General features: G+C 35.8%; 1 protein-coding gene across 13 annotated transcripts in view; it reads left to right on the top strand.

Moving 5' to 3' along the window:
• The window catches only part of Cdh7 (cadherin 7), a 133,717-nt gene extending 109,482 nt beyond the window's left edge, over window positions 1-24,235 (top strand). For all 13 annotated transcript variants that reach the window (XM_036202906.1, XM_036202901.1, XM_036202900.1 and 10 more), the window contains one exon: window positions 21,961-24,235. In XM_036202906.1, coding sequence (XP_036058799.1) covers window positions 21,961-22,454 — 494 coding nt within the window. In that variant the 3' untranslated portion in view covers window positions 22,455-24,235. The remainder of the gene's footprint in view (window positions 1-21,960) is intronic.
• The last annotated feature ends 373 nt before the right edge of the window (window positions 24,236-24,608 follow it).

Here is a 24,608-nt window from a genome sequence, read left to right as displayed (position 1 = left end):
ATCTTTTCAAGGATATGTAAATGATTGACCAAATGGTGTTATGGTAACACTAGTTACTTATCTTTTCTATTTAGCAGTGTTCTTTAAAGGATAACACATAATAAAAGAATATGAACTTCGTTTTTCAAAACTCAACACAGCATAAATTATCTGAACTTACTTGAGTGCTTTTCAAACATTTAGTTTTAAATTTATTACATCCTGTTTCTTTGTGTGAGAATTATCAACATGAGCACTATATTAGACTAGAAGGAGTATTTTTCATGTTGTCTTGATAGTATGCTTATTTGAGAAATTATGGCGTAATGGACAAATTTTTCAAGAAATATATACAGTAAGTATCTTAAATTATTTAGACTTTTAAGGGAATGAAGTTGTAGCCACACAAACATAATTTTTGAGAATTGTTGCCTAATTTTATTCTACTTTTCTAAGACTAACTTATTATTTGGCTGAACTACATTTACTTAAATTTGCATTGGAGATTATACAGCATCCTTTTTAATATTAGAAGTTATCCAACATGGCCACTAGGATAATGAATGGGTTTATTCAAAAGCAATGCTCTCATTCTCAGTGGAAGTTCCATAGAGATGATAGCACTTAAGTTTGCACTTTTGGCTGCACCGTGTACCATGTTTGGGAGGAGGCAGTTAATAGAATTAGTAAATCCATTTACAGTATAGGTTTATAAAGGCACCATTAGGCATGGAGGTCAGCACGGCCTCCTGTCTGAAAGAGGTTTGGCGAAGTGTCTACCTGTGTTTACTCTTTGCCTGTGTTGTTCATTAGTTCATGAGGGGAGAGCTGGCTTCTCTATGGAGTAGCTTCATAATCTCATTGGTGAATTCATGTAACTAGTCTCATAAATATATGAGAATTAAATGAGATGATTTATGCCCCAAACTGCATACCTACCACATAGTGAACATTCAGTGTGTACATTTAAGTGTAATTTTTGGAACAACAGTCCTCACTCTCTTAACCAAGCTAAGATTTAGATGCTAATACACTGTAAAGAGACTCAAAAAAATGGAAGTTATTTTCTTCAATAACTTTAGCTATACAAATAAATCTAGAAGAAAATAATTATACTATTCTTTCTGGAAAAAAAAACAAAACAAAACCTGTAAACAGGAGTCAGGAACTTCCTGAAATTCATTAGAAATGACCAGTAATCCACAGTTAAAAGATGATTATAATATAAGGACTAAGAGTAAATATGAAAGAAATTTGGAAGCATTGTGAATAAATGTTTATTGACCTACTTATCTTCTAATACATAATAATAGACACAAAAGTCTAATGTTTACTTTTACTTTATAAAAGAATAATTACGGACATTAGATATAAAACCTCCATTCCATTTAAAAAGACAATGCCTTCACTTTCAAACAACCAAATCATGGGAATCAAAAGAGAAAGGTAGATAATGTGTGGAATGCTTTAAACTTTGACTATTTCTCTCTCTCTCTCTCTCTCTCTCTCTCTCTCTCTCTCTCTCTCTCTCTCACACACACACACACACACACACACACACACACACACACACACACACACACACCATTTTACTATGTTTCCAGGGACAAGTTACAGGTAAGTGTACTCTCAAATTTGATTATCTCTGATAGTGATTTAACTTTTGGATTTAAAAGACTGTCTTATGAAGATTGTTTCACTTCCAATATATAATGTCTTATGTGACATTTAGCTTCTTTTCGATCAAGGTTGCTTGATTCTCCTGCAGTATCTAATCACTAAACTGTTATTGAAAGTAAAACAGGTGGCCCACTCCCGTAATCTCAGCACTTGGGAGCCAGAGGCAGGTAAATCTCTGAGTTCAAACCAGCCTTGTCTACAGAGTGAGTTCCAGGTCACCCAGAGCTACACAGAGAAAGCCTTTCTTGAAAAAAAAAAGAGAGAGAAGAAACAGATATTGGTATCTATTCTTTGGTTTTCTCTCTCTCTCTCTTTCTCTCTCCCTCCCTCCCCTCTCTGTGTCTGTGTGGTATATGTGTATGTGTATGTGAGTGTATGTGTGTGTGTGTGTGTGTGTGTGTGTGTGTGTGTGTGTGTGTGAAGTGACTGTGTATGTGTGGTATATGTGTGTGTGCTTGTGTGGAAAGTGTGGGGGTACCTGTAGTGTTTTGTGTATGAGTTGTCTCTGTGGTGTCTTCATGTATGTGTATTTGTGTATGCTGTATGTCTCTGTATATGAGTGTGTATGTGTGTTTATGGTATGTGTATAGGATATCTGTGTATATGTGTGTATTGTGGCTGTGTGTGTGGTCTATGTCTGTGTGTGTGTGATTTGAGATGTGTGTGATGTGTTTGTATGCATTGTGAAGTATTTGTGTTTGTTTGCATGTACGTATATGTGTATTCATGTGTGTCTGTGTGTGAGTGTGAATGTGTGTGTGTGGTTTGTGTATGTATGTGTATGTTATGATTTGGGAGATTGTAAGTGTAAGTATCTTTCTACTAATTTCAGACTTGTCACCTGAGAATTAGAAAAGCTACTTCTATTTCTAAGTATCAAATTTCTGTGCATTTACTTTATTTATTTTTAAATTTCTGTGGCTTTACCCAATGAATGCAGAATGTTTTCACAATGACTTGAAGTTTTGAAACTGGGGCCTTTATCTACAAAATTCATATCTACAGTGAAACTATACAATAGCAGAATCTTCCAAAATCAGCCATTCAAATTGTTACTATAATCTTCAAATTTTATTTCCTGAGTTGATGGTAACAGTTTAGTAGAAATTTTGTAGTCATTTCTTTCTGCTTTCAGTATTATAAACTGGCATTTGACATGGTCAGTTTTGAAGCCAATGAAATTCAGATTTCACAGATGTAGACTTGGAGTATATATCTTGAAAAGTGCCTGATTCAAATATATAAGTGGCTCATTTTTATATCTTATCAAAAAGTGATGTGAATCCAGAATCTGGATATTAGATGCCCAGATTTTCTGCACCTTCCAAACTTTTTAGCAAATGTTTTACATTAAAATGAAGGAAAGGAATTGCCCTTGGTAATGAAGAACTTAAGACTGATGTTCATAAAGGAGGAAACTATAGAAGCCTCTGGGCTTGGAATTCTAATAAAGGGAAATACTTTTCTGAGTGTCAACATTCTTGTTCTGTAATGTGACAAATCAAAGTGACTTGTAACTTGACAAAACATGATACACTGAAGTTGTTAGAATAACACTGGACAGTATCTCATAAATCAATCCTAACCTTGAGCTTATACTAGGATAAAAAGCAAGGTCTCCTTATTGTAGCGAGCACATACCCCAGTTACGGGGGAGGAATAATCACTCTTGATTCAGACTAAGTATAACACTCATTTATTCACACAGTAAGATTACAAGCAATATTTATCCCGTCTTCCAAATGGAAGCAGGAGTACCTCTCCAGGGGCACAGGTCCAGACTCGCCACTGGATCTTGGGTCAGCCTTCCCCTGGTCAGCCACATCTGCACTGGGGACAGGATCTCACATCTCTGGCAGAGAAGAGTCATCTCACACGAGGGTCTGGCGAGCTCTGTTGGTCTGGTCTGAGGCTTCATCTTTTATATCCCTTTCTGGCTAGGTTCTAGTCTTATCCCTACTTCCACACATATCTTAGAACTTATCACTACTCCATTTGTGGTTTACTTATGTCATTTTGTTGCTTATCACTCCTGACCAGGGTTGTTCACCCTAGGTCTTATATGTTGCTTACACTTATTCTCAATTATTGCTTTTGTTTGTTTAAATTTCTAAGTTGATAATGGAGTGTTTTCTCATACAATATATCCTGATTACAGTTTCCCTCCCAGTCCCTCTCTACCTCCCCTCTTCTCTGATCCACTCCTTACCTCTCTCTCATTAGAAAACAAAAAACAATAAACAACAAACAAACAAAAAACAAGACTTCTCTGGGGTATTGCACCTGTGGGTCCCAGCCCTCAGGGGTGAGCTCCCTCTCAGGATATGAGTTTCCAGTTGGACAAGTCACTCCCCCAATTTCTACACCATCTTTACCCAGCTCATCTTATAGGCAGGACAAATTGTACATTGAAGGGTTTATGGCTAGGTTGATATTCTTGCTTGTAGAAGATGGTCAGTCAGCTCAGGCTCTATATCTTCTATTGCTTAGAGTCTTAGCTAGAGTCACCCTCATAGATTCCTGGGAGATTCCATTGCACTAGGTTTCTAGCTCATCCCTGAGATGCCCCCAGATTCCAATTGTCTTTCCCAGCACTCTCTCTCTCTACTTTATCCCTCCTGTTTCTATTCTCATTCCCCTTTCCTGGTCTCTCCACAGGCAATGTCTAAAGAGTAATGACAAAAAAAAAAAATGTGAATGAAATCATCTGTAATGAAATTGTGCTATACTCACAGATTGATACTCAGCCAAACTCTCATCAGTTAGGTGTCACCCAGCACCTGATAGAAACACATGAAGAGACCCACAGCCAAATATTAAACTGACCTCAGGGAATCAGTAGGGAGAAAAGAAGGAAGGATTGTAGGACCTAGTAATGTCAAGGGCTCCAAAAGGAAACCCACAGAACCAACTAACCTGGGCTCATAGGGACTTACAGAAACTGAACCAATAATCAGGGAGCTGGGACTGACCTAGACCCTCTGCATAAATGCTACATTTGTGTAGCTTAGACTTCTTGTGGGACTCCTAACAGTGGGAGCAGGGGCTGTCTCTCACTATATTGCCTGCTTTTGAGACCCATTGTTCCTACAGTTTAATTCATCTAGCCTTAAGAAAAAAGGAGAATCCTGCTTGCACTGCAACCTGATATACCATGGTTTGCTGATATCCATAGGATGTCTGTAGCTAAAGAGAAACAGTGAAGGCGTGGATGGGGGTGGGGGCTGGAAGGAAGATCTTGGAACAGGGGAGAGAGGAGAAAATTGGTTGTAAGAGAAAAACAAAAAATAAATAAACAAACAGAAAACAAACAAAAACAAAACAAAACAAAAGAACAGGCTTCTAAGAAATAACAGCAAAACATAGCCACATAATATACCATAAGATGAAGCAAAAACGATCATATGGAAATCAGACACAGCAACCCAACAGGAGAAAAAGAGTCCAAAGTGAAGGCAAAAGGGTCAGAAAGCCACTTGTTCTCACAGTCAGTAGTCCCACAAAAATACCAAGCTAATAACTTTAATATATTTGCAGAGGAACTGCTGCAGACTCACGTAGCCCTGTGTGTTCTCCTTCAGTCTCTGTGAGATCATTTCTTCCTTGCTTAGTTGATTCAGAGGGCCTTGTTCTCCTGGTATTCTCTATGCCCTCTGGCTCTTATGCTCTTTCTGCCTTCTCTTCTGTGGGATTTCCTGAGCTCTGAGGTGAAGAATTTGATGGAAGCATACCATTTAGACACTCTTCTTGTAATGTATAGCTGTGGGTCTTTGGATTTGTTCCTATCTGCTGCTAGAAAATGCCTCTCTAATGATGACTATATAAGGTATCCATCTAGGAGTATAATATATTATCATAGGGAATAAATTATTGATTTTTAGACCAGTAGTGTTTGGTTTTATCTAGGTCTCTGAACTATCTAGTCTCTGGTACTTGGTTACCCAAACAGCGTTGGGTATGGGTTCCTTCTTATGGAGAAGGCCTTAAGTCAAACCAGGCATTGATTGGCTACTCCAACAAATTCTGTGCTACCATTGCTCTAGCACATTTTGTACTAGATTTCTATTGCACTAGGTTTCAACACAACACTGTCAAATGCTTCCCCCTGATTCCATCTACCATCTCTGTACTCTGTTCTTTGACCCCATAATCCTTCACCTGATCCACCCCCATTCTCACTTGCCCCTATTCTATCTGTAAAATCTATTCTATCTTCTCCTCTCAGGGAGATGCTACATCCCCTCTCAACCCATACATTTTGCCTTACCTGTCTGGGTCTACAGATTGCAGCTTGATTATCATTTACTTAGCAGTTAATATCCCCTTATAAGTGACTACATACCATATTTGTCTTTCTGACTCAGGATTACCCCACTCAGTATGAGTTTTTTTCTAATTGTATTCATTAGCCTGTAAACTTCATGATGTCATTTTTAAACAGCTGAATAGTACTCCATTGTATAAATGAAACATATTTTCTTTAACCATACTCTGATGAGAGACATCTTGTTTTTTTCCAGTTTCTGGATATTATGAATAAAGCTGCAATGAATATGGTTGAGCAAGTTTCCTTGTGGTAGGATGGAATGTTCTTTAGATATAAACAAAAGAGTGGTAGTATTCCTGGGTCTTGAAGTAGATAAATTCCCAACTTTCTGAGGAATCATTATACTGATTTTCATAGTGGCTATACAAGTTTTCATTCCCACCAGGAATGGAAGAGAGTTCCCCTTACTCCACATCCTCTCCAGCATGAGTTATCTCTTGTGTTATTGTTCCTAGCCATTCTGACAGGTATAAGATAGAATCTGAAAATGATTTTGATTTTTCATCTCCCTGATGACTAAGGATGTTAAACATTTCTCTAAGTGTTTATTTGAAATTCTTTTATTGTGAATTCTGTGTAACCAATTTTTGATTGGATTAGTTGTTTTTTGTTTGTTTGTTTTGTTTTCTTATATTGAGTTTCTGAGTTCTTCATATATTTTAGCTATTAGCCCTCTACTGTATATGGAGTTGCTAAGGTTCTTTTCCTATTCTGTAGGCTGTTTCTTTGTCCAACTGATGGTATTCTTTGCCTTGCAGAAGGTTTTCAGTTTCATTAGGTTCCATTAATCAATTGTTGATCTTAGTGCCTGTGCTATTGGTGTTCTATTCATAAAGTCATCTCCTGTGCCAATGAGTTCAAGGTTATTCCCTACTTTCTGTTCTATCAGGCCCATTGCCCCTGGTTTCATGTTGCTTTTTATAGCAATTTTATATTTTAAGATATGTGATTATTTTTATTTTATGCATATGTATGTTTTATCTGCACACATATGTGTAGTATGGGCATACAAACAGAGGCCAGGAAAGGACTTCAGATCCCCTGAAGTTACAGTTGTGAGACTTCATTTGGGTGCTAGGAATTAAACATAGATGCTCTGGAAGAGCAGTCAGTTTGCTGAACCTCTGAGCTATCTCTCCAGAACCCAGTTACTGCTTCTTGAGTGAACAGGAAAGAAAGTGATCTTACCATTCATTTGCCAACTTTTCCTCCTTCAGCTTAAATTTCATGATGTGGAAATTTGGAAACATCAATTTCCACCTCCATCTGTATTTTTCTAATCTTTTGGGTGATTTTTATTTCTTCTGCTTGCTCTTACCTTTGAAGCATATTTAGACCTCAATACTCTAAATGAAAGCAATAACCCAAAACTCAGAGTATGAAGTTTCTTTTATTATTACTGAATACATCATGAATGAAGTCAGAATCTTCCACTTCAGATTTCTTCATATGGAATTCAAACATCTACCTTAAATACTTTTTTGTAGAAAGGTTTTAATTGATATATGGAAAGCATTTTAGTATTCTAAGAAAAGAATAAAAACTATGCCCCACAACTAACAACAATACCAATTTGCTCCTATGGGTTATTAAGTTCAAATTCATATTTTATCAAATGCAGATGTTTTTCTATCAGAATAAAAACACTAATTAAAGAAAAGTATATACAATTGACATATTCAGTCATTATTGAAGTAAATCTTTCAGAAATTCAGAGGAAGCATTTTACCTGCTTTGGTTTAAAATATTTCTCATCATTAACAGTTGCACAAGTATTTTGGGGATATTACAGCTGGATTACCTTACTCTGCCCAAGGATGTCTATTTCTTTTTCAGAGGCTGAATTAACTATACTAGGTTCTATTTGTTTTCCCACTTGGACCATAATTCCAAGTGTTTGAAGTGATGTAGTCTCCCTTCCTGTTCTTCATTCGTCACACATAGTGGCACCACTCCATAGCCTTGGCTCAATAGAGTATTTATAGAAACTCATCATTCACCACACAGAATTCTAGCTAGAATTCCAACATATCTAAAATGGGCAGCTTGACATTCCACAGTCATACATTATTTCATTGTGCTTTGGCAACCTTACAAATCTAAAGTAGATTTAGCCTCCTGATGCTGAGGCTGCTTATGATTTTGTTCACCTGGAAAATGTTTTCATGGTTTTTTTAAGTAGAGTCAGAATTTTACTAATGTGCAAAAATGTATACTAAGTTGCTGAGAATAATGATGACAGAAGAAAAGACATGTAAAAAATGTATTATTCCTCATGATCTATAACAATCTATGAACAGTCTTTCACATCTGATATAATGTTCAGCCTCTCAGTTGCTAATTCATGATAGCAAATATGTTCTTACTTAAAGGATGCATAAAACAGAAAGAAGGATAAATATACTGCTTTCATAAGCTAATGCAATGAGCTTGGCATTGACCCAAGTACTTTGCTATTTTTTAACATTGTGTGATTTAATGTTCATAAACTGTTTCCTAGGCAACTATTCTTGTATGACCCTTTTCTTAGAGAAAACAAAACATTAGGAGCAGAGTCACAGAGTCACAGGGTGAATGCTGATCATACTCAGAAACTAACAGAAGCAGCAGAAGGGAGGAAACAGGTGCCCTCTAAATATTCTTGAAAATCTGTTCTTCAAAATGTGTCTTCCAACATGAAATTTCAAGATGCCACTAGGCAGTGTCTAAATATCTCTGAGTATTGCAAGTCTGATAGCTACCACAATAAAAACAGAAATGTTTACTGTTTCATGTTGTGAGTTTCTAGATCTTGAGTTAATTTAGAGTGTTTAATTTGTGGTATACTCTAGTTAATTCTGACCTTTAGAAAACACATTTGCAATTATGCATTTTAATTTCAAGAATATATTTTGGTACAGAATATAGCACACAAATATTCAGTATACTTTGAACAGTTTTGCTCTGTCTTAATTCAAATTCAAATGAAATCATTATTATGATCACATTTAAATAAGAGTTGCCTTTATTTTCAGTAAGGAAGGATGAATTTCAGTAGTAATTAAATATTTTCTATGTCTTGAGACATGGTAATCATTATCTATTTTTGCATGTCATTTGCAAATCTCTAGTTGGTAGAATTTTGCAACAGGTCTCACTATGTATATTCCATGTTCTGTTGAATAGCTAAAACTAGAAATCCCAATGGAAGTATCAAATCTTGAACTATATTCCTACATCCTGTTCTTTTCTTCCTTTAGATTCCCATTTTATTATTTTTCCTAGTCAGCCTTCCCTCTATTTACTCCTTCATAATAAATTAGCCCCAATTTCACATTGTCAGTTCTTTAGGTTGTTCATTTATTCCCTTGGTGCTGCCCTGGATTTTTACAAGCGTCCGTCTTCTTACTCTTAAATTTTGGAAACTGCTCTACATTTTTTCCTTTTATTGAAAATAGATTTTTTTCTCACAAAATACATCTTGATTATGGTTTCCCTTTCTCTACACCACCAGTTCCTCTCCACTTCCCTTCCCATCCAAATCCACTTCCTTCTTCTCTCTCCCTGGAAAACAAACAGGCATCTTGGGAATAATTATAATGTAATATAAAGATAAAACAAAACTATCATATCAAAACTGAACAAAACAACAAACAGAAGGTAAAGAGCACAAGAAACAGACCCTCTCAGTCACATTCTCAGGAATCCCATGAAAACAGAACTGCAGCATAAGTTTTCAAATTCCAAATGTACTTGTGTGAAATATTCCTGCTTTAAAATATATTCCCATGTCTCCTTTTTTCTGCAGACTGAACTCAGATTTACAGACCAGTGTTTAACTCTCAGGTCTACCTTATTTGTTTCTTCTCTCACAGTGTGCTTAGACCAAATTGTACACATTGCTTTTTGTGGGCTTATTTTGCTTGTCTTGTATGCTCTAAAAAATGTACACATTGCTTTTGATAGGCTTATTTTTCATGTCTTGTATGCTCTAACTTGCCTATAAGAGAACCTTTTGTTTTGTATTCCAGACACTATTTGTTGGCTTCTGGATCCAAGTCACGTGCTCTCACCAAGGGCCCTTTAACACTGTGGTTATAGTAGTGTTATTGCATATATACTAGCTGAGAAATATCTACCTGCCACAAATGCTTGAATCTATAATTTTATTTCGCTATGTGTCTCTTTTTATGAACTGCTACTTCCAAAGGCAGGAGCTAAAGATAATTTTGTCATTATATGTAGTACCTCATGAATTGATTATCTGACAGAGAAGGAATTCCATATGCTTACTGTGAATAACCCAAATGAACTGAATGTGCTCAGTAACAAAAAAGAACATTTGATTTTATTTTTTATCATTATGCATGAATGATATATCTATTGGAATATAATTTTCTTCTTTTTCCTAAGGGTCAATATTTGGAAGACCATTTTATGGTCCAATTAATAGCTCTGTGTGTGTGGGGTATGTGTGTGTGTGTGTGTGTGTGTGTGTGTGTGTGTGTGAGTGTTTGTCTATCTGTGTGTGTGTGTGTATGTATGTAGAAAAAAAGCAGGAATGAATCATTAATAAATAAAGGACACATTCCAGTAGACATGCCAGATATCTTGTCATCAGTTGAAAATTTTGTTTTGTACTTGTTTATATTTGTCTCAATGACTCACTTGGGCTACATCAACTGTAATTAATTCCTTTTAAAGGATGTGCCAAATGGGCTTAAAAGTGCAAGCTAAATTGTTGCCCCTTTGTTTCTGGGAACATGTGTGTGTTTCTGATTCTACAGCCCATAGATCCAAACTGAAAGCCTTGTCCTCCAGTTGTCCTATAGACCTGACCTTAGGTCCTACTTCAGATGGCATTATTTTTCTGGTCTCCAGTTCTATTCCTGTGTTCTTCTTAGAATGTAATTATAGAACAAGTTGTTATATTTATATTCTTGAAAAAATTTTGAAGGAATGCATATGTTTAAAGAAGCCAGAATTTTTCCTCAAAGCAGGACATATTCTTTCACAACTCACCCTCAGAAAGGTATCCACCTGTGTAATCCTTCATCATCCCTGAGGAAGCGCTGTAGGAAACTTGGTTTCCATTATTTTTAAATTGCTACTTTATGAGACATTTTTTTTTTCCAGCTGAGGATTGAACCAGAGCCTTTCTCTACCACTGAGCTAAATCCTCAACCCTAAAATTACTACTTTTCTGAAATATTCTTCCTACATCCTTTTAGGTTCACATAATACTTTATACCCTCCATTTATGTTTGCCATTCTAGGAGCATGTTCTCAGCACTGTGAATAATCATAAACAAACTTTACCCTCATTGTCCTCAATATCACAATACCTACTTATTATGTTTTTAGCATTCATTAAACTTTTCTATCATCTATTTACTTAGCTTTCAGGTACCATGTGTAAATTATATGTATACACAATTTGCTGAAGCCTAAAAGCCCTGTGAGGCTGAGGACTGATGAGATCTTCCCTCTTCCCTCCCATCCCTTCTTCTCCTCCTCTCTGTTACTCATGTCTCATTCAAACCATCTCTTATGTATCATTACAATATACAATAAAGCACACAGGAGACAAAGTGCTTCTAATGATCCGTACAGATCATTTCACTATACGTAGATTTTATAAGCTTTGCTATATATTTAACGCACTCAAGAAAAGCCCCAGTACCTATTATTTATCGTTCATCATTCAGAAGATACAATGATTAATATCAGATTCATTGGATATATTTCTGGTGATCATTATAATCATGTGGACCTAAATAGAATCAATAGTTCTTTTTGTCTACTGGTTACAATGTTCGAAGAAATAGGAACTAGTTTGTATAAGGCTTGACTGTGTGAGTTACTTAGATATGTATTAGTATTTAATAGGACCAGAAAATGTTTACTGTGTGTTACTTTATAAATACAAACTCACCTATTCTTTACAAAAGTACTATGAACTAGAGATTATATGATAGAACACTAGTATTATCTCTATTTTGTATTTGAGGAAATGGAGACAGAGGGAAGTAAATTACCTATCTAGTAAATAAATGTTAAGAGTCTCACATCTCTTAGAACTACCTATCATCTAGTAAATAAATGTTAAGAGTCTCACATCTCTTAGAACTACCTATCATCTAGTAAATAAATTTTAAGAGTCTCACATCTCTCCATTACATTCCCAAATTGTGGTGGATTGAAGTAAAATGTATACATTAGATGAAGACAAGAAAGAAATTGACGTTTGAATCAAAGATGAACTGGAAGTTTCTGTCCTAAGTGTTTTCCTATTTGAGAAAAATCATATGATATGATACAAATTACATGAAACATAGTGATATTAAATCTACATTTCTTAAGTGCTGTGAGCGAAAGTAACATGAATCCAAACAGTGTTGGTAAAAAGAAAGTTAGTGATAAAAGTAATTAAAAAAAAAAAACTATTACAGTTCTGGATACTTTATTATGTTCTGCTTTGTTAATATGTTCTCATTTTGGTGAACTTGTCAGCAATCATTTTAAAATAGGGTCTGTTCATCCAGAAAAAAAGAAAGGGTATTTGGATGTGGGGATACCAGGTTTCTCTGTTCTAAAGATTGGAAAAAGCATGAGTGCATTAGACTCACCAAGGAAAAGTGAGGGGAAAAGAGGAAAGAAACCAATGAAAGAATTTGAGGACTGTTTCCCCTAAATGTTTTTAAGATCATCAACAAAGCAAGTACTGGTTGGCGGGGAGAGACTTAAAGAACAGCCTTTAACCTTCCCACCTCTCCCTGTTTCCCCTTATCCTGCTCCTACTCTCTTTTACACTTGCTATGGAGAACCCATCATATTCTGTCAAGAGTACAGATAGTTGACTCAAGTTAAGTTTCTAGTGGTTGAAACTATGTTCCCACATAGTTTCATAGAACAGAAGCACCATGTACAAAAAGGATAGAAGTCCCACAGTAGTTTTAGCAAACTAAAAATCCATTCATTGGTCTCTGAAATATAACACAAAAGCCTGGTGTTTCTCTAATTTAAGAGCAATCACAATCTCAGATGGAATACCTTTGGATTCAGCTAGCTTTTATCTGAAAGGAAAAAAACTACTGGGCTTAAATGTAGGTGAAGAAGATGGATATTTGTTTGGAGGAATTCAGCAAAGTGTTTCCAGTTCTCTCCCTGGCTTGGGATGAGGGAATGGGCTGTGGTAGAATCAAGATGTGGCAATAGTAGACAAACTTTGAGAGATTGATCCTTAGTGGACAGAAAATTGGATGTCTATTCATTATGACTATTTATGATCTGATGCCCATAAAATCCAAATTCACATGAGGAAAAACAGAAAAATAATAAAATGCAATTAATATCCAACACACACACACTGCAATGTAAAAATGATTCATTATTATTATTAGCATTATTATTATTGTTGTTGTTTTATATTCTGACCACAGATGCCCCTCACTTCTCTCTTCCCAATCTCTTCCCCCCACCTCTCCAATGCCCCCCACCATCCAATCCTCCTCTATCACTATTCAAAAAAGAACAGGCCTCCCAGGGATATCAACCAAACATAAAATACCAGTTGCAGTAAGAATAGGCATCTCCTGTTGTATTAAAGCCAGGCAAGGCAAACTTGAATGATGAGTAGGGTCCCAAAAGCCAGCAAAGGAACCAGAAACAGCCTGTGCTCCCATTGTTAGGAGTCCCATAAAAATACCAAGCTACACAACTGTCACATATGTGCAGAGTGCCTAGGTCAGTCCCTTGCAAACTCACTGGTTGTCGGTTCAGTCACTTTGTGCCCCACTGTTAGTTGACTCTATAGGTTTTCATGTGCTGTTCTTGACTTCTCTAGCTCCTACAATCCTTCCTTCCCCACTTGCCCAGGATTTCCTATGCCCCACCTAATGTTTGGGTGTGGGTTTCTGCATCTGTTTCCATGAGCTGCTGGATGAAGCCTCTCTGATGACAATTGGCTAGCCACCAATCTATGAGTATAGCAGAATATCATTATGGCTTTATTACACTGACATTTTTTTTCCAGTTGTGTTTGGTTCTATCTTAGCTCCATCTTAGGGCCATCCATCTTCTGGTTCCTGGCCCTCCAGGCGGTGTCAGGGATGGGCTCCCTCTAGTAGCATATGTCTCAGACTGGACCAGTCATTGATGGCCACTCACACAATTTCTGTGCCACCGTTACCCCAGCATATCATGTATGGAAGACAAAATGTACATTCAATATTTTGTGACTGGGTTGGTTTCTCAGTCCCTACACTGGAAGCTTTGTCTGGTTGTAGAAGATGGCTGGTTCAGGTTCTGTATCTTCTATTGCTAGGGATCACCTTTGTAGAATCCTGGGAGTTACCATTGCACTAGGATTCTACCTTACTCCAAAACACCAACCTTTTCCAGCTGTCTCTTCTAATACTCTCATCCTCCACCTCACCCACAATCTACCCATGAGATATATTCTATTTTCTCTTCTGAGGGAGGTCTATGTGTATCCCATTGAGCCCTGCTTGTTACCTAGTCCTTCATGGTCTGTGGATTACAGCATGATTATCATTTACTTACAGCTAATATATACTTATTAGTGAATAGATACCATGTTTTTCTTTCTGGGTTGGAATCACCTCACTTAGGGTGACTTTTTTCTAGTTCCATCCATTTGCCTGCAAACATCACGAATTTGTTGTTAACAGATGAGTAATACTCCACTGCCTAAATGTACCACATTTTCTTTTTCCATTCTTTGGAATATCTAGGTTTGTTCCAGTTTCTGTCTATTACAAATAAAGTTGCTGTGAACATAGGTGAACAAGTGTCCTTGTGATATGATGAAGAAATCTTTGAATATATACCCTGGTTTAGCTAGGTCTTGAGGTAGATTACTTCCCAATTTTCTGATAAACCAACATGCTGATTTCAAAAGTGATTGTACAAGTTTTCACTCCCATCAGCCATGGAGGAGTGATTGCCTTGTCCCACATTCATGCCAGCATGAACTGTCACTTGTGTTTTTCTATCTTAGCCATTCTGTCATGTGTATAATGGGATCTCAGTCATTTTGATTTCTATTTCCCTGATGACTAAGGATGTTGAACATTTCTTTAAGTGTTTCTCAAACATTTGAGATTCCTCTGTTGAGAATTCTCTCTTTAGATCTGTATCCCATTTTTAATTGGATTATTTGTTTTATTGATATCTAATTTTTTATTTCTTTATATATTTTGGAGATCAGCTGTCTCTCAGATATGAGGTTAATGAAAATCTTTTCCCATTCTGTAGACTGTGGTTTTTTCCTATTTATAGTGGCCTTTGCCTTAGAGAAGCTTTTTTAGTTTCATAAGGTCCCATTTACTAATTGTTAATCTTAGTGCCTGTGCATTTGGTGTTCTGGTCAAGAAGTTGTCTCCTATTCCAATGCTTTCAAGGCTATTCTGTACTTTCTCTTCTATCAGGTTCAGTCTATCTAGTCTTATGTTCAGGACTTTGATCCACTTGGACTTGAGTTTTGTACAGGGTATAGATACTGATCTATGTGCATTCTTCTACATGCTAACATTAGTTAGACCAGCACCATTTGTTGAAGATGCTTTATTTTTTCAAATGTGCAATTTTGTCTTTTTTGTCAAAAGTAAAGTGTCCATAGGTAAGTGGATTTGGGTCTTTGGTTCTTTGGGTCTTCTGGTCCTTTTATTCAATTCCATTAATCAACTTGACTATTTTTTTCAATATTTATTTATTAATTATGTGTACAGTATTCTGTATGTATGTATGCTTACAGGCCAGAAAAGGGTGCCGGATCAAATTATGGATGGTTGTAAGCCACTATGTGTTTGCTGGGAATTGAACTCAGAACCTCTGGAAGAGCAGACAGTGCTCTTAATCGCTGAGCCTCTCCAGCCCAAACTTGACTATTTTTATGCCTATCCAAAGCAGTTTTTATTACTATAGTTCTGTAGTAGAGCTTGAAATTAGAGATGGGGATACCTCTGGAAATTATTTTACTGTACAGGATTGTTTTAGCTATCCTGGGATTTTTGCTTTTCCATATGAAGTTGAGAATTAGCTTTTTCAATGTCTTTAAAGAATTGTGTTGGGATTTTGATGTGGACCAAGTTGAGTATATAGATTGCTTTTTGATAAGATGGCCATTTTTATTATGTTAATTCTACTGATCCATAAACATGGGAGATCTTTCTATCTTCTGATATCTTCTCCATTTTTTTTTTGTTCAAGACATGAAGTTCTTGTCACACAAATTATTACTATTTAATTACTATCTCACAGATACAATGTGACAAACTTTTAATCTTAAATCTTAAATAAAAAGAAACAAAGAAGATACCATAAATAAAATATAGAAAGATATTAAAAGCCTAAGTAGGACATCAATATCTAGAATTTTTCCTAATAAATTCTTCAATTCACCTATAGATTTTTAGGCTAGAGTTGTTCATTTTGTCAAATACAAATGTTTGGGATACAGGAATAATTATAATGATAATATCTATTTCCATTGTCAAATTTTAACTTTGAATTGAAAAGTTAGTAAATAATAATTTAGGACTAATAAAATCAAGATTTTCTAGGGTTTCTGAATCATAAGTTTAGATAAGCCATCCAAAATAAGTCTATTGTAAGTCACTGATGTATATCACATATGTAACTAACAAATTTAAAGTAGGTTTTTTTTAATAAAATACAATAAAGTAAAATAGATGCTAAGAATGAATTATATTTTTGTAAAATATTTATAAATTATCCTCTAGTATAATCCAAAATATTACAAATCCAATATTTAGTTCTTAAAACAATTAAATAAATGTTTGTTTCATAGTAAAACACAATTGAAATACAAGTTAAAATTTAGGTATCTTTTCCATCTACTAAGAAAGTGTTTGTTCATACAAGACAGAAAGAAAAGTGCCTTATGGATGTTAACTTGTAACCAATTCAACTCCCAGGTCACTCTTCTTTTCACATCACAACAATATTCTTGAAAGGAATAATCAATTTTTTCATAAAGTATTCATAGTATGCTTTATATTATAATATAACCTCACTCATCATGTATAGCTATTAGATTCTTAATTTTGTAAAAGATTGTTTAATTTTTTAAATGTGTATAAATGTTTTGCCTGCATGCATGTTTGTATACCCCATGCATACAGGGAAGTGCCCCTGGAAATCAACAGCAGGCATTGAATGTCCTAGAACTGAGTTGCAGACAGTTGTAAGTCACCATGTGGATTCTGGGAATTAAAACTAAGTGCTGCTCTTAAGTGATGTGATATTAAAATCATTTGAAAGAGCTATCTGTATCTGTGTAAAAATTTAAGGGAATAATGCTATGGTCTCCACAAAGAGCAGGTTGAAGAAGACCAAAAGATTGAAGCACTTTGACGCTAACTACTAAAAAGGTGTATTTAATTTCAAATGTCTACATGATTGTCTGCCATAGATCAACATGTAATAGATCAGAATAGAAATCAGTAGGACAAAATACAGGAACACAATTTAGGGACGGTACATCTTTGACACTTTTGTACATTTTGCTGCTTCTTTTCCTATCATCTTCCAATTTGATGAGATGACACTCTTGTTGACTACAAGCTTTTGTTATACTCTGGATCATATAAAAAGGAAGGTATTTTGGTTTCTTCACTGAGTATACATTGTCTACAATGTTTGAACTGTTTCCAACATCTTGTTACAATTTTACATGTGTCTAATATGATTTCCTATGTAGATTCTCTCAGAAATATTGAATGGAATGTTATCAACCTAAATTCTAAATCTTATAAAATTAGGGCAGCAGCAAAACCTTTACTGTGTGACTGTGCTGTAATTTATTTCCCAATAATCTTTTGTTACATCTCCTCTTCTCTACTTGCTATCACTATCCCAGTACAATTACTTGTTTTGAAAGTCAAATCTGAATTATAAGAAGTCTTCAAAATGTTTGTCTGTGGGTTCACCACTTCAAATCGACATTCCCACCATTATTTTCCTTCTAGCCCCAATTTCCACCAATGACTGATCACTGTGTTCCTCTTGTCAAGGAACCTGTGCTATGCCACATCTCCTCCTTGTCCCAGTGCTTAGCTCTTTGTACTTCTCCATGAAGCCTTCTCCATCTTTATCTGTTTACTCAATGTTTGCTTACACCTGAGGAACAAAGTTTCTTTCTTTTGAATAATTATCACAGTTCCACTTCTAAATGTCTTTATTTTATTTAAATAAATTCCCTCCCACATGGAAAGATACAGTATTTAAGATTACATATGTATGCATGTCTATGTATACATATAGATATGCATATGTATATCTTTGCTCACTTAACAATAATCTTTAACAATAGTCATCCCCAAAGTCCTAGAAGAGCAGTTAACATGTGTTCTATATAAAGATTAAATTTAATTTTCAGATGTGCTCAAATTGCTAGAAATTCTCTTCCTAGTCATTGAAATGTTAAATTATACAACCTCCCAAAACAACTAGTATTTTTCTTATCTTCAAGCAAGACTGAAAGACTTCACGTTCATATTGTAACTGAAGCTGATCCAAACTAGCTGACCTCAGAGTTCATGTCTATGAAAACTTGAGTGGCAACAGCAAGTTTAACAGTAGGTTGAAATGCATTTTAATGTGACATAAGAACTACTTTTAACAAATGTAAGAATATGATTGGTTTGTATAAAATATGCTATCAATAGTATAAAGGACTGATAATTTTGCATTTTTTTAATAAGCATTAATTTAAATTTAAAGAAAGTCTAGTAGTTACATAGCACTTGCTTTCTTCACTTTGCACACTTAAGGTCATGTATTCATGGAAATCTTGTCATTTGCTCTCATGTGCCATGTCCACCTGCTGTTACCTGTCCACCCATCACCATACTCTTCATTCTCATACTTTCCTCTCCACCCCATCAGTATGCCATCCTTTTGTTTTCTGTTAGACTTCTCATTAGGCCATTTGTTGTCATTGCTTTCATTCTGAAGAGATCATGAAAAGCTGCTGAAATGAACATGATCTATAAATTTCCAATAATTAGCTTTGTTTTATAATAGCTTTATTTTTTAAAATATCTTACAAGAGCTCTAGATTTTCCTTCCTTCCCTCCAACCTCTTTCTCTTCTCCCCAAATTTATGGTATCATTTTTATTATTGTTATATATATATATATATATATATATATATATATATATATATATATATAATGAATATAAAAGTCCCTTAGGCTCTACTCATATGTGAATGTGTCTACAGATGACCTCTTGGAATTGGACTACTTATGTGTAAGCACATCCCTGAAGACAACTGGTTCTCCCTCAGTCACTGAAACCTGGGTTTCATTAACTTGTATAGAATGCTGGTTGGTTAGATTCTGGGTTTCTGCCTGTCTCTCACACTTGGGTTGTTGAGACATGCTGCCATGCCTGTGCTTTAACCTAGCTCCTAGTGATTTTAACTCAAGGCCTCAGGCATATGTTTTTCACATTGAACTATTCCCCAGCTCCACCCCTTTTTGTCCTGTACCCTCAATCTAATTGCTCTTGTTCCCATCCTCATCAGCTCTCAGTCAGTCCACTCACAAAATCTCTATTTTTCCTTCAGACATTAACAGCAAGATTGACACTTTATAATTAGTCTAACCCCCCCCCCCCCTTTTACAGGTTTTGTAGTGTTAGACATACTGGACAAGTACTCTAAATTGTGCTACACTTTCTTGCCCATTAAGCACCTTTTTTAAAAAATATGCTGACTGCTGGGGATCTAGATCAAAAGGTAACATGCTTCTGCATAACGTGAGGACCTGAGTGTGAATCCCTAGAAAGCACATAAAAACCAAGCCAGGTAGCTCAGGTCTGTAATCCCAGCACTCCTTTAGTGATGTGGATGGAAGAGACAAGAAAGTCCCCAGTTGTCTATGGGCCATGTAGTCTTTATTACACAGGAGCAAAAAAATGAAACGTAACTCAAATAAGGAGGAAGTGAGCATCTACACCTGGCACAGTCCTGATTTCGCATGCACATTTTGAAAGCTCATGTTCTCTCTCTCTCTCTCTCTCTCTCTCTCTCTCTCTCTCTCTCTCTCTCTCTCTCTCTCTCACTCTCTCACTCTCACTCTCACTTTCCCTGTCTGTCTGTCTCCCCCCATTTACACACTTAAAAACAGGCTAAAAATAATATAACCCAAACAACAATATAGTGATGTGTGTATTTTCAGTCTTCTAAAACTTCCAGAAAAATTCAAGCAAATATAATAAAAATTATTTTAAAAAGCATTTTGGTTTTTAGCAGGCAATAAAAGATAATTCACTCTTTTTTGACTGGAGAGACAACTCAGTGTTTAAAATCACTGGTTGACTTCCAGAGGACATAGGCTTGATTACCAGCACCCACATGGTTATTAACCACACTCTGTAACTGCAATTCCATGGGAATCTAATGTCCTCATCTTTTGTATAATATTTTATGTCCAGCCTTAATATTCTACTATCCCAGGGTGCCCAGAAGTAATGGCACCAGCAGCGTGGGAATGAATCTAGATACATGGAGCTCTTTCATCTAACTCCTTTTATTCACCCGCTTCTCTCTGGACTTGTCTATATCTTTTCCAAGACAGCAACACCTTCATGCTTACAATACAACATAAGAATTGCAAGATCCACCAGAAGCTTCCTGACAACTTCATTTGCAACTCAAAAAGGGGAAGAGAATAAAGCCAAAGTTAGAAAGGAGCTAGAATAAATGAGAGAAGGAATTTAAATGCTAGGAATATATCCTTACTGTGGTTAAGTGAAAACATTACAAGTCTATCCTAAATATGCCCAAACTATAAACCTACAAGTGATAGGGTAAAGAAATCTGTAAGTCACTAAAATAAAACTGCCACTGTTCTTCTCTGCTGCCAGTTTTCTGACAGGGCGGGAGGAGCACTGATAGCTAGTCAATCTGCATCACAGCTTGAAGCACCTGGTGAGAGGAAACCTCTTTTATCTAAGAAGTTGCTCTGGGGCAGTGGAAGATCTGAACTTGATTTGCACAATAAACAAAGATATGCATGTGGTAGCCTGGTAGTCTCCTAGGCTCAGCAGGGGAGTTAGAACCCAGTGGAATAGTGTCTGAGAAGCTTAACTGTTTGCCAGAATGGTTTGGAAGTATTTGGACACAAAATAATTTCATAGCAGAAGACAGCTGAAATATTAAGAACTGTGTAACACCAAATATTCATAATAATGGCTTGCTTTTTGACAGACCCTTGGCCGGTCAAAGTATAGCTTTATTACACAACTGAATCTCTACAATATATTCTTGCTGCCTGGAAGACTTATCTAGTCTTCATGGGCAACAAACTTATACAAGGTGTACAGGTATGCATGCAGGAAAAATATACATACACACAATAAAAATAAATATTTTCATTAAAAAGGCCATTTATACTTTTGTGTTGTTTTAAATACATTTTGAATCACAAAAAAAACTTTTAATCTTTCTACATGACAGCGCATGCAGGATTTCATTGAACAGCTGAATTTCTTAACAAAGACCAGACATTTCTTCAAAGAACCTGATCAAATTTTGTAATCCATTTCCATTTGGCATTGCCCTTGTTAAATTAGACACAAAACATTTGTAAATGACATTTTTCCTTCCCAGAAATTAAGCAGTTTAAAGGTTCCCTTTGTTTTGTGTGGCTTTGAAAGTATTATATTTATTCTGAACTAGCCCTTCAGTTTGTTCTATCAAATATTTTGGAGGTTAGAGCAAGACATCGATTGTGAACAGGTATGGAAAGACTTTTTCGACGTATAAAAGCATTCCATTTTACAGCCATCGTTTGCAGTTTTAGCACATCTACTGATTGAATTTCCCCTGAAACAGGGAAGCCAGCCCTTTGTCAACTAGATGAGAGAATGTGTGAGTCTTACCACACATTAAGGGCATTCCTCCACTGCTGACATTTTCTCTCTGCCTTTTCACATTTCAGTGCTGATCCTGCTCATCGTCACTATGAGAAGACGGAAAAAAGAGCCTCTGATTTTTGACGAGGAGAGGGATATTAGAGAAAACATTGTCAGGTACGACGACGAAGGTGGAGGAGAAGAAGATACTGAAGCCTTTGACATGGCCGCTCTGAGAAACCTCAACGTCGTTCGAGACACCAAAACCCGCAGAGATGTGACTCCTGAAATTCAGTTCTTGAGTCGACCGACTTTTAAAAGCATCCCAGATAATGTAATTTTTAGGGAATTTATTTGGGAAAGACTGAAAGAAGCTGACGTGGATCCAGGGGCTCCTCCATATGACTCTCTTCAGACCTATGCTTTTGAAGGAAATGGCTCAGTTGCTGAATCTCTCAGTTCTTTAGATTCCATTAGCTCAAACTCTGATCAGAATTATGACTACCTAAGTGACTGGGGTCCCCGCTTTAAACGGCTGGCTGACATGTATGGAAACGGCGCAGAGAGTTTGTACTCATAGCCTTGGACAGTTCATTTGAAATGTACTGAATAGAAAGGCAGCAGCAAAAAAAAGAATAAATAAATAAATAAATAAAAGAGAAGGAAAAGGGGGAAGTATTACATGCAGTGAACAAGAACTTTCACTTGTGGGCCAGAAGAGGTTGTAAATATGTGTCCATTTTTAACTGTTACTGTTTCTGCCTTGATGAAACATTCACTAGATTATCCAAGAGATTTCACTGACCAGACTGGGCATTCAACTTTTTTTTCTTTCTTTTTAAATTTTAATTGTTTATTTATTTGATTAAAAAAAATACTTAGTAGTTTGTGAATAGATAGCAACTTTTGTATACTTGCAAAGGCACCTAACCTGCCTGATAAAGTCATGTCCTGTCTTGTCAGTGAGCCAAGGACAGCCTGCACAAACATTCACGGTACCCTCTCTGAGAAGAGTAGAGCATGGTGTGCCAGTGAAAAATCCCAGAACTTCTTGCTTACCAAATCTTGGGAGATTTTGATTTCTATTGAAGCTTTTAGGCTTGCTATATTATAGAGTTCAACACAACTTTAATTCTGCTGGTGCTTAGAAATGTTTTACTTTATTTATCAATATATAAATCCTCATAATAACTTTCCTAAGTGAAACTCTCGATAAAAACCAATAAAATTGAATTTAAGGCAACATAAATCATTGTTTTTTCCAATAAATTATAAGAAGTGTTCCCAATAAGGAAAAAATAAATATTTCTTCAAGGTTCAAGTAGTTTTGAAATGCTTGTGTAGGTATGAGTTAAAACAATAGTTGCTGTCTATTTGTTAATTTGTATGATCTCTTCTGATTTATACAGGAGAATATATTTTTATTTGACACATATTGGTGTGTTTATTTGGAGCTCCAACCTCCACTCTGTTCAGGTTTATCTTATTGCCTCATGGTATTCAGCTCATCAGCACGTGTTGGCTTTTCTGCAGTTTGGATTACAGGAGGGAGATGAAACATGGAAACGGTGAAATAACTGCACAACAACCAAGCCTCATTGCCATCCATATCTCAAAGAGGAGCCAAGCTCCAAGGATTTACAAAGTTTTCCTCTGAGCCACTAGAGAGAACAAAACTGTGGGAGTAAAATATTTGTATTTCAGTAAGACTTTGGGGGAGTAGAGATTTTTCTTTGATGCAGGAATTATATTCCAAAATCATGAGCTCTAAGTGCTCCAAAGACTGTTCAAGGACCTGTTTCCTAACCTCTTTTGCTCTAAACATTGACTGAAAGATTGAGTTTTTAAATATATTTTAAAAAAGTATGATGCTGTACATTTTCAACCCATTGTGTCCCCCAAGGACTGAAAGACATGTAATTTCTCTATGGTTTAGATGTGCCAAAGGGAAGGGAGAAATTTCAAGTAATTATATGTGTTTAAGATTGAGATGGATGTCTCAGCATAAGATGACTTTTATAAACAATAATATTTCTACTTATTTTCCTAGATTAATACTAGTTTATTGTGCATATAATCAAGTAAGAATGAATTTATTTTTTTTCCTTACTTTCTTCTTTCAAAATTAATTCATTGTTGGGTTTTGAGTAAACCTACAGGTGAACACTGTGTAAGAATTGTGTTCTAAAATTCCTCCTTCTGAGAAGCAGAATTCAGAACTAGAATATTATGTTGATTAAGTGAGGAGAAGTTATGTAGGATGCTGTAACTTGCAGTCCATCATTAGAAATGGAGTATGTGAAAGAGGCCTTCAGCTTCATATTATCAGTAATTCAATAAATTTGATTATCTGCAAACAGACCTTTAGTTGAATAATTTATTTAGATGCTGGTTCTTGACTAAAGAGACTACACTTCTTGCTGTATTCACAGTCATACACATAAAATTTTACAACAGAGTAAAATGTCCTGTTGATAACTCTTAGACATATATGAAAGGTTTTCCAATTAAAACAAACTTCATACTTACCTAGTTCAAAAAATCAGAGTGTGGTGTCAGAATTATATAGAAGCTGAATCTGTAAAAGTGCTAAGAAAACAATTTATTAAAAACTCCCTAAAGTCTGGGAGAAAATGGAATAGTTACTCCAAGGAATAGTGGTGTCAAAACTTCTGATTTTCACACATATCACAAAGTGCTGGTATGGTTGCTTTTTGTAAAAGGAAGCTATCCT

This window comes from Onychomys torridus, chromosome 11 (assembly GCF_903995425.1).
Source record: "Onychomys torridus chromosome 11, mOncTor1.1, whole genome shotgun sequence".
Taxonomy (NCBI): Eukaryota; Metazoa; Chordata; class Mammalia; order Rodentia; family Cricetidae; genus Onychomys; species Onychomys torridus.
Note: the sequence above shows the minus strand (reverse complement) of the source record. Positions and strands in the feature narration are given on the sequence as shown.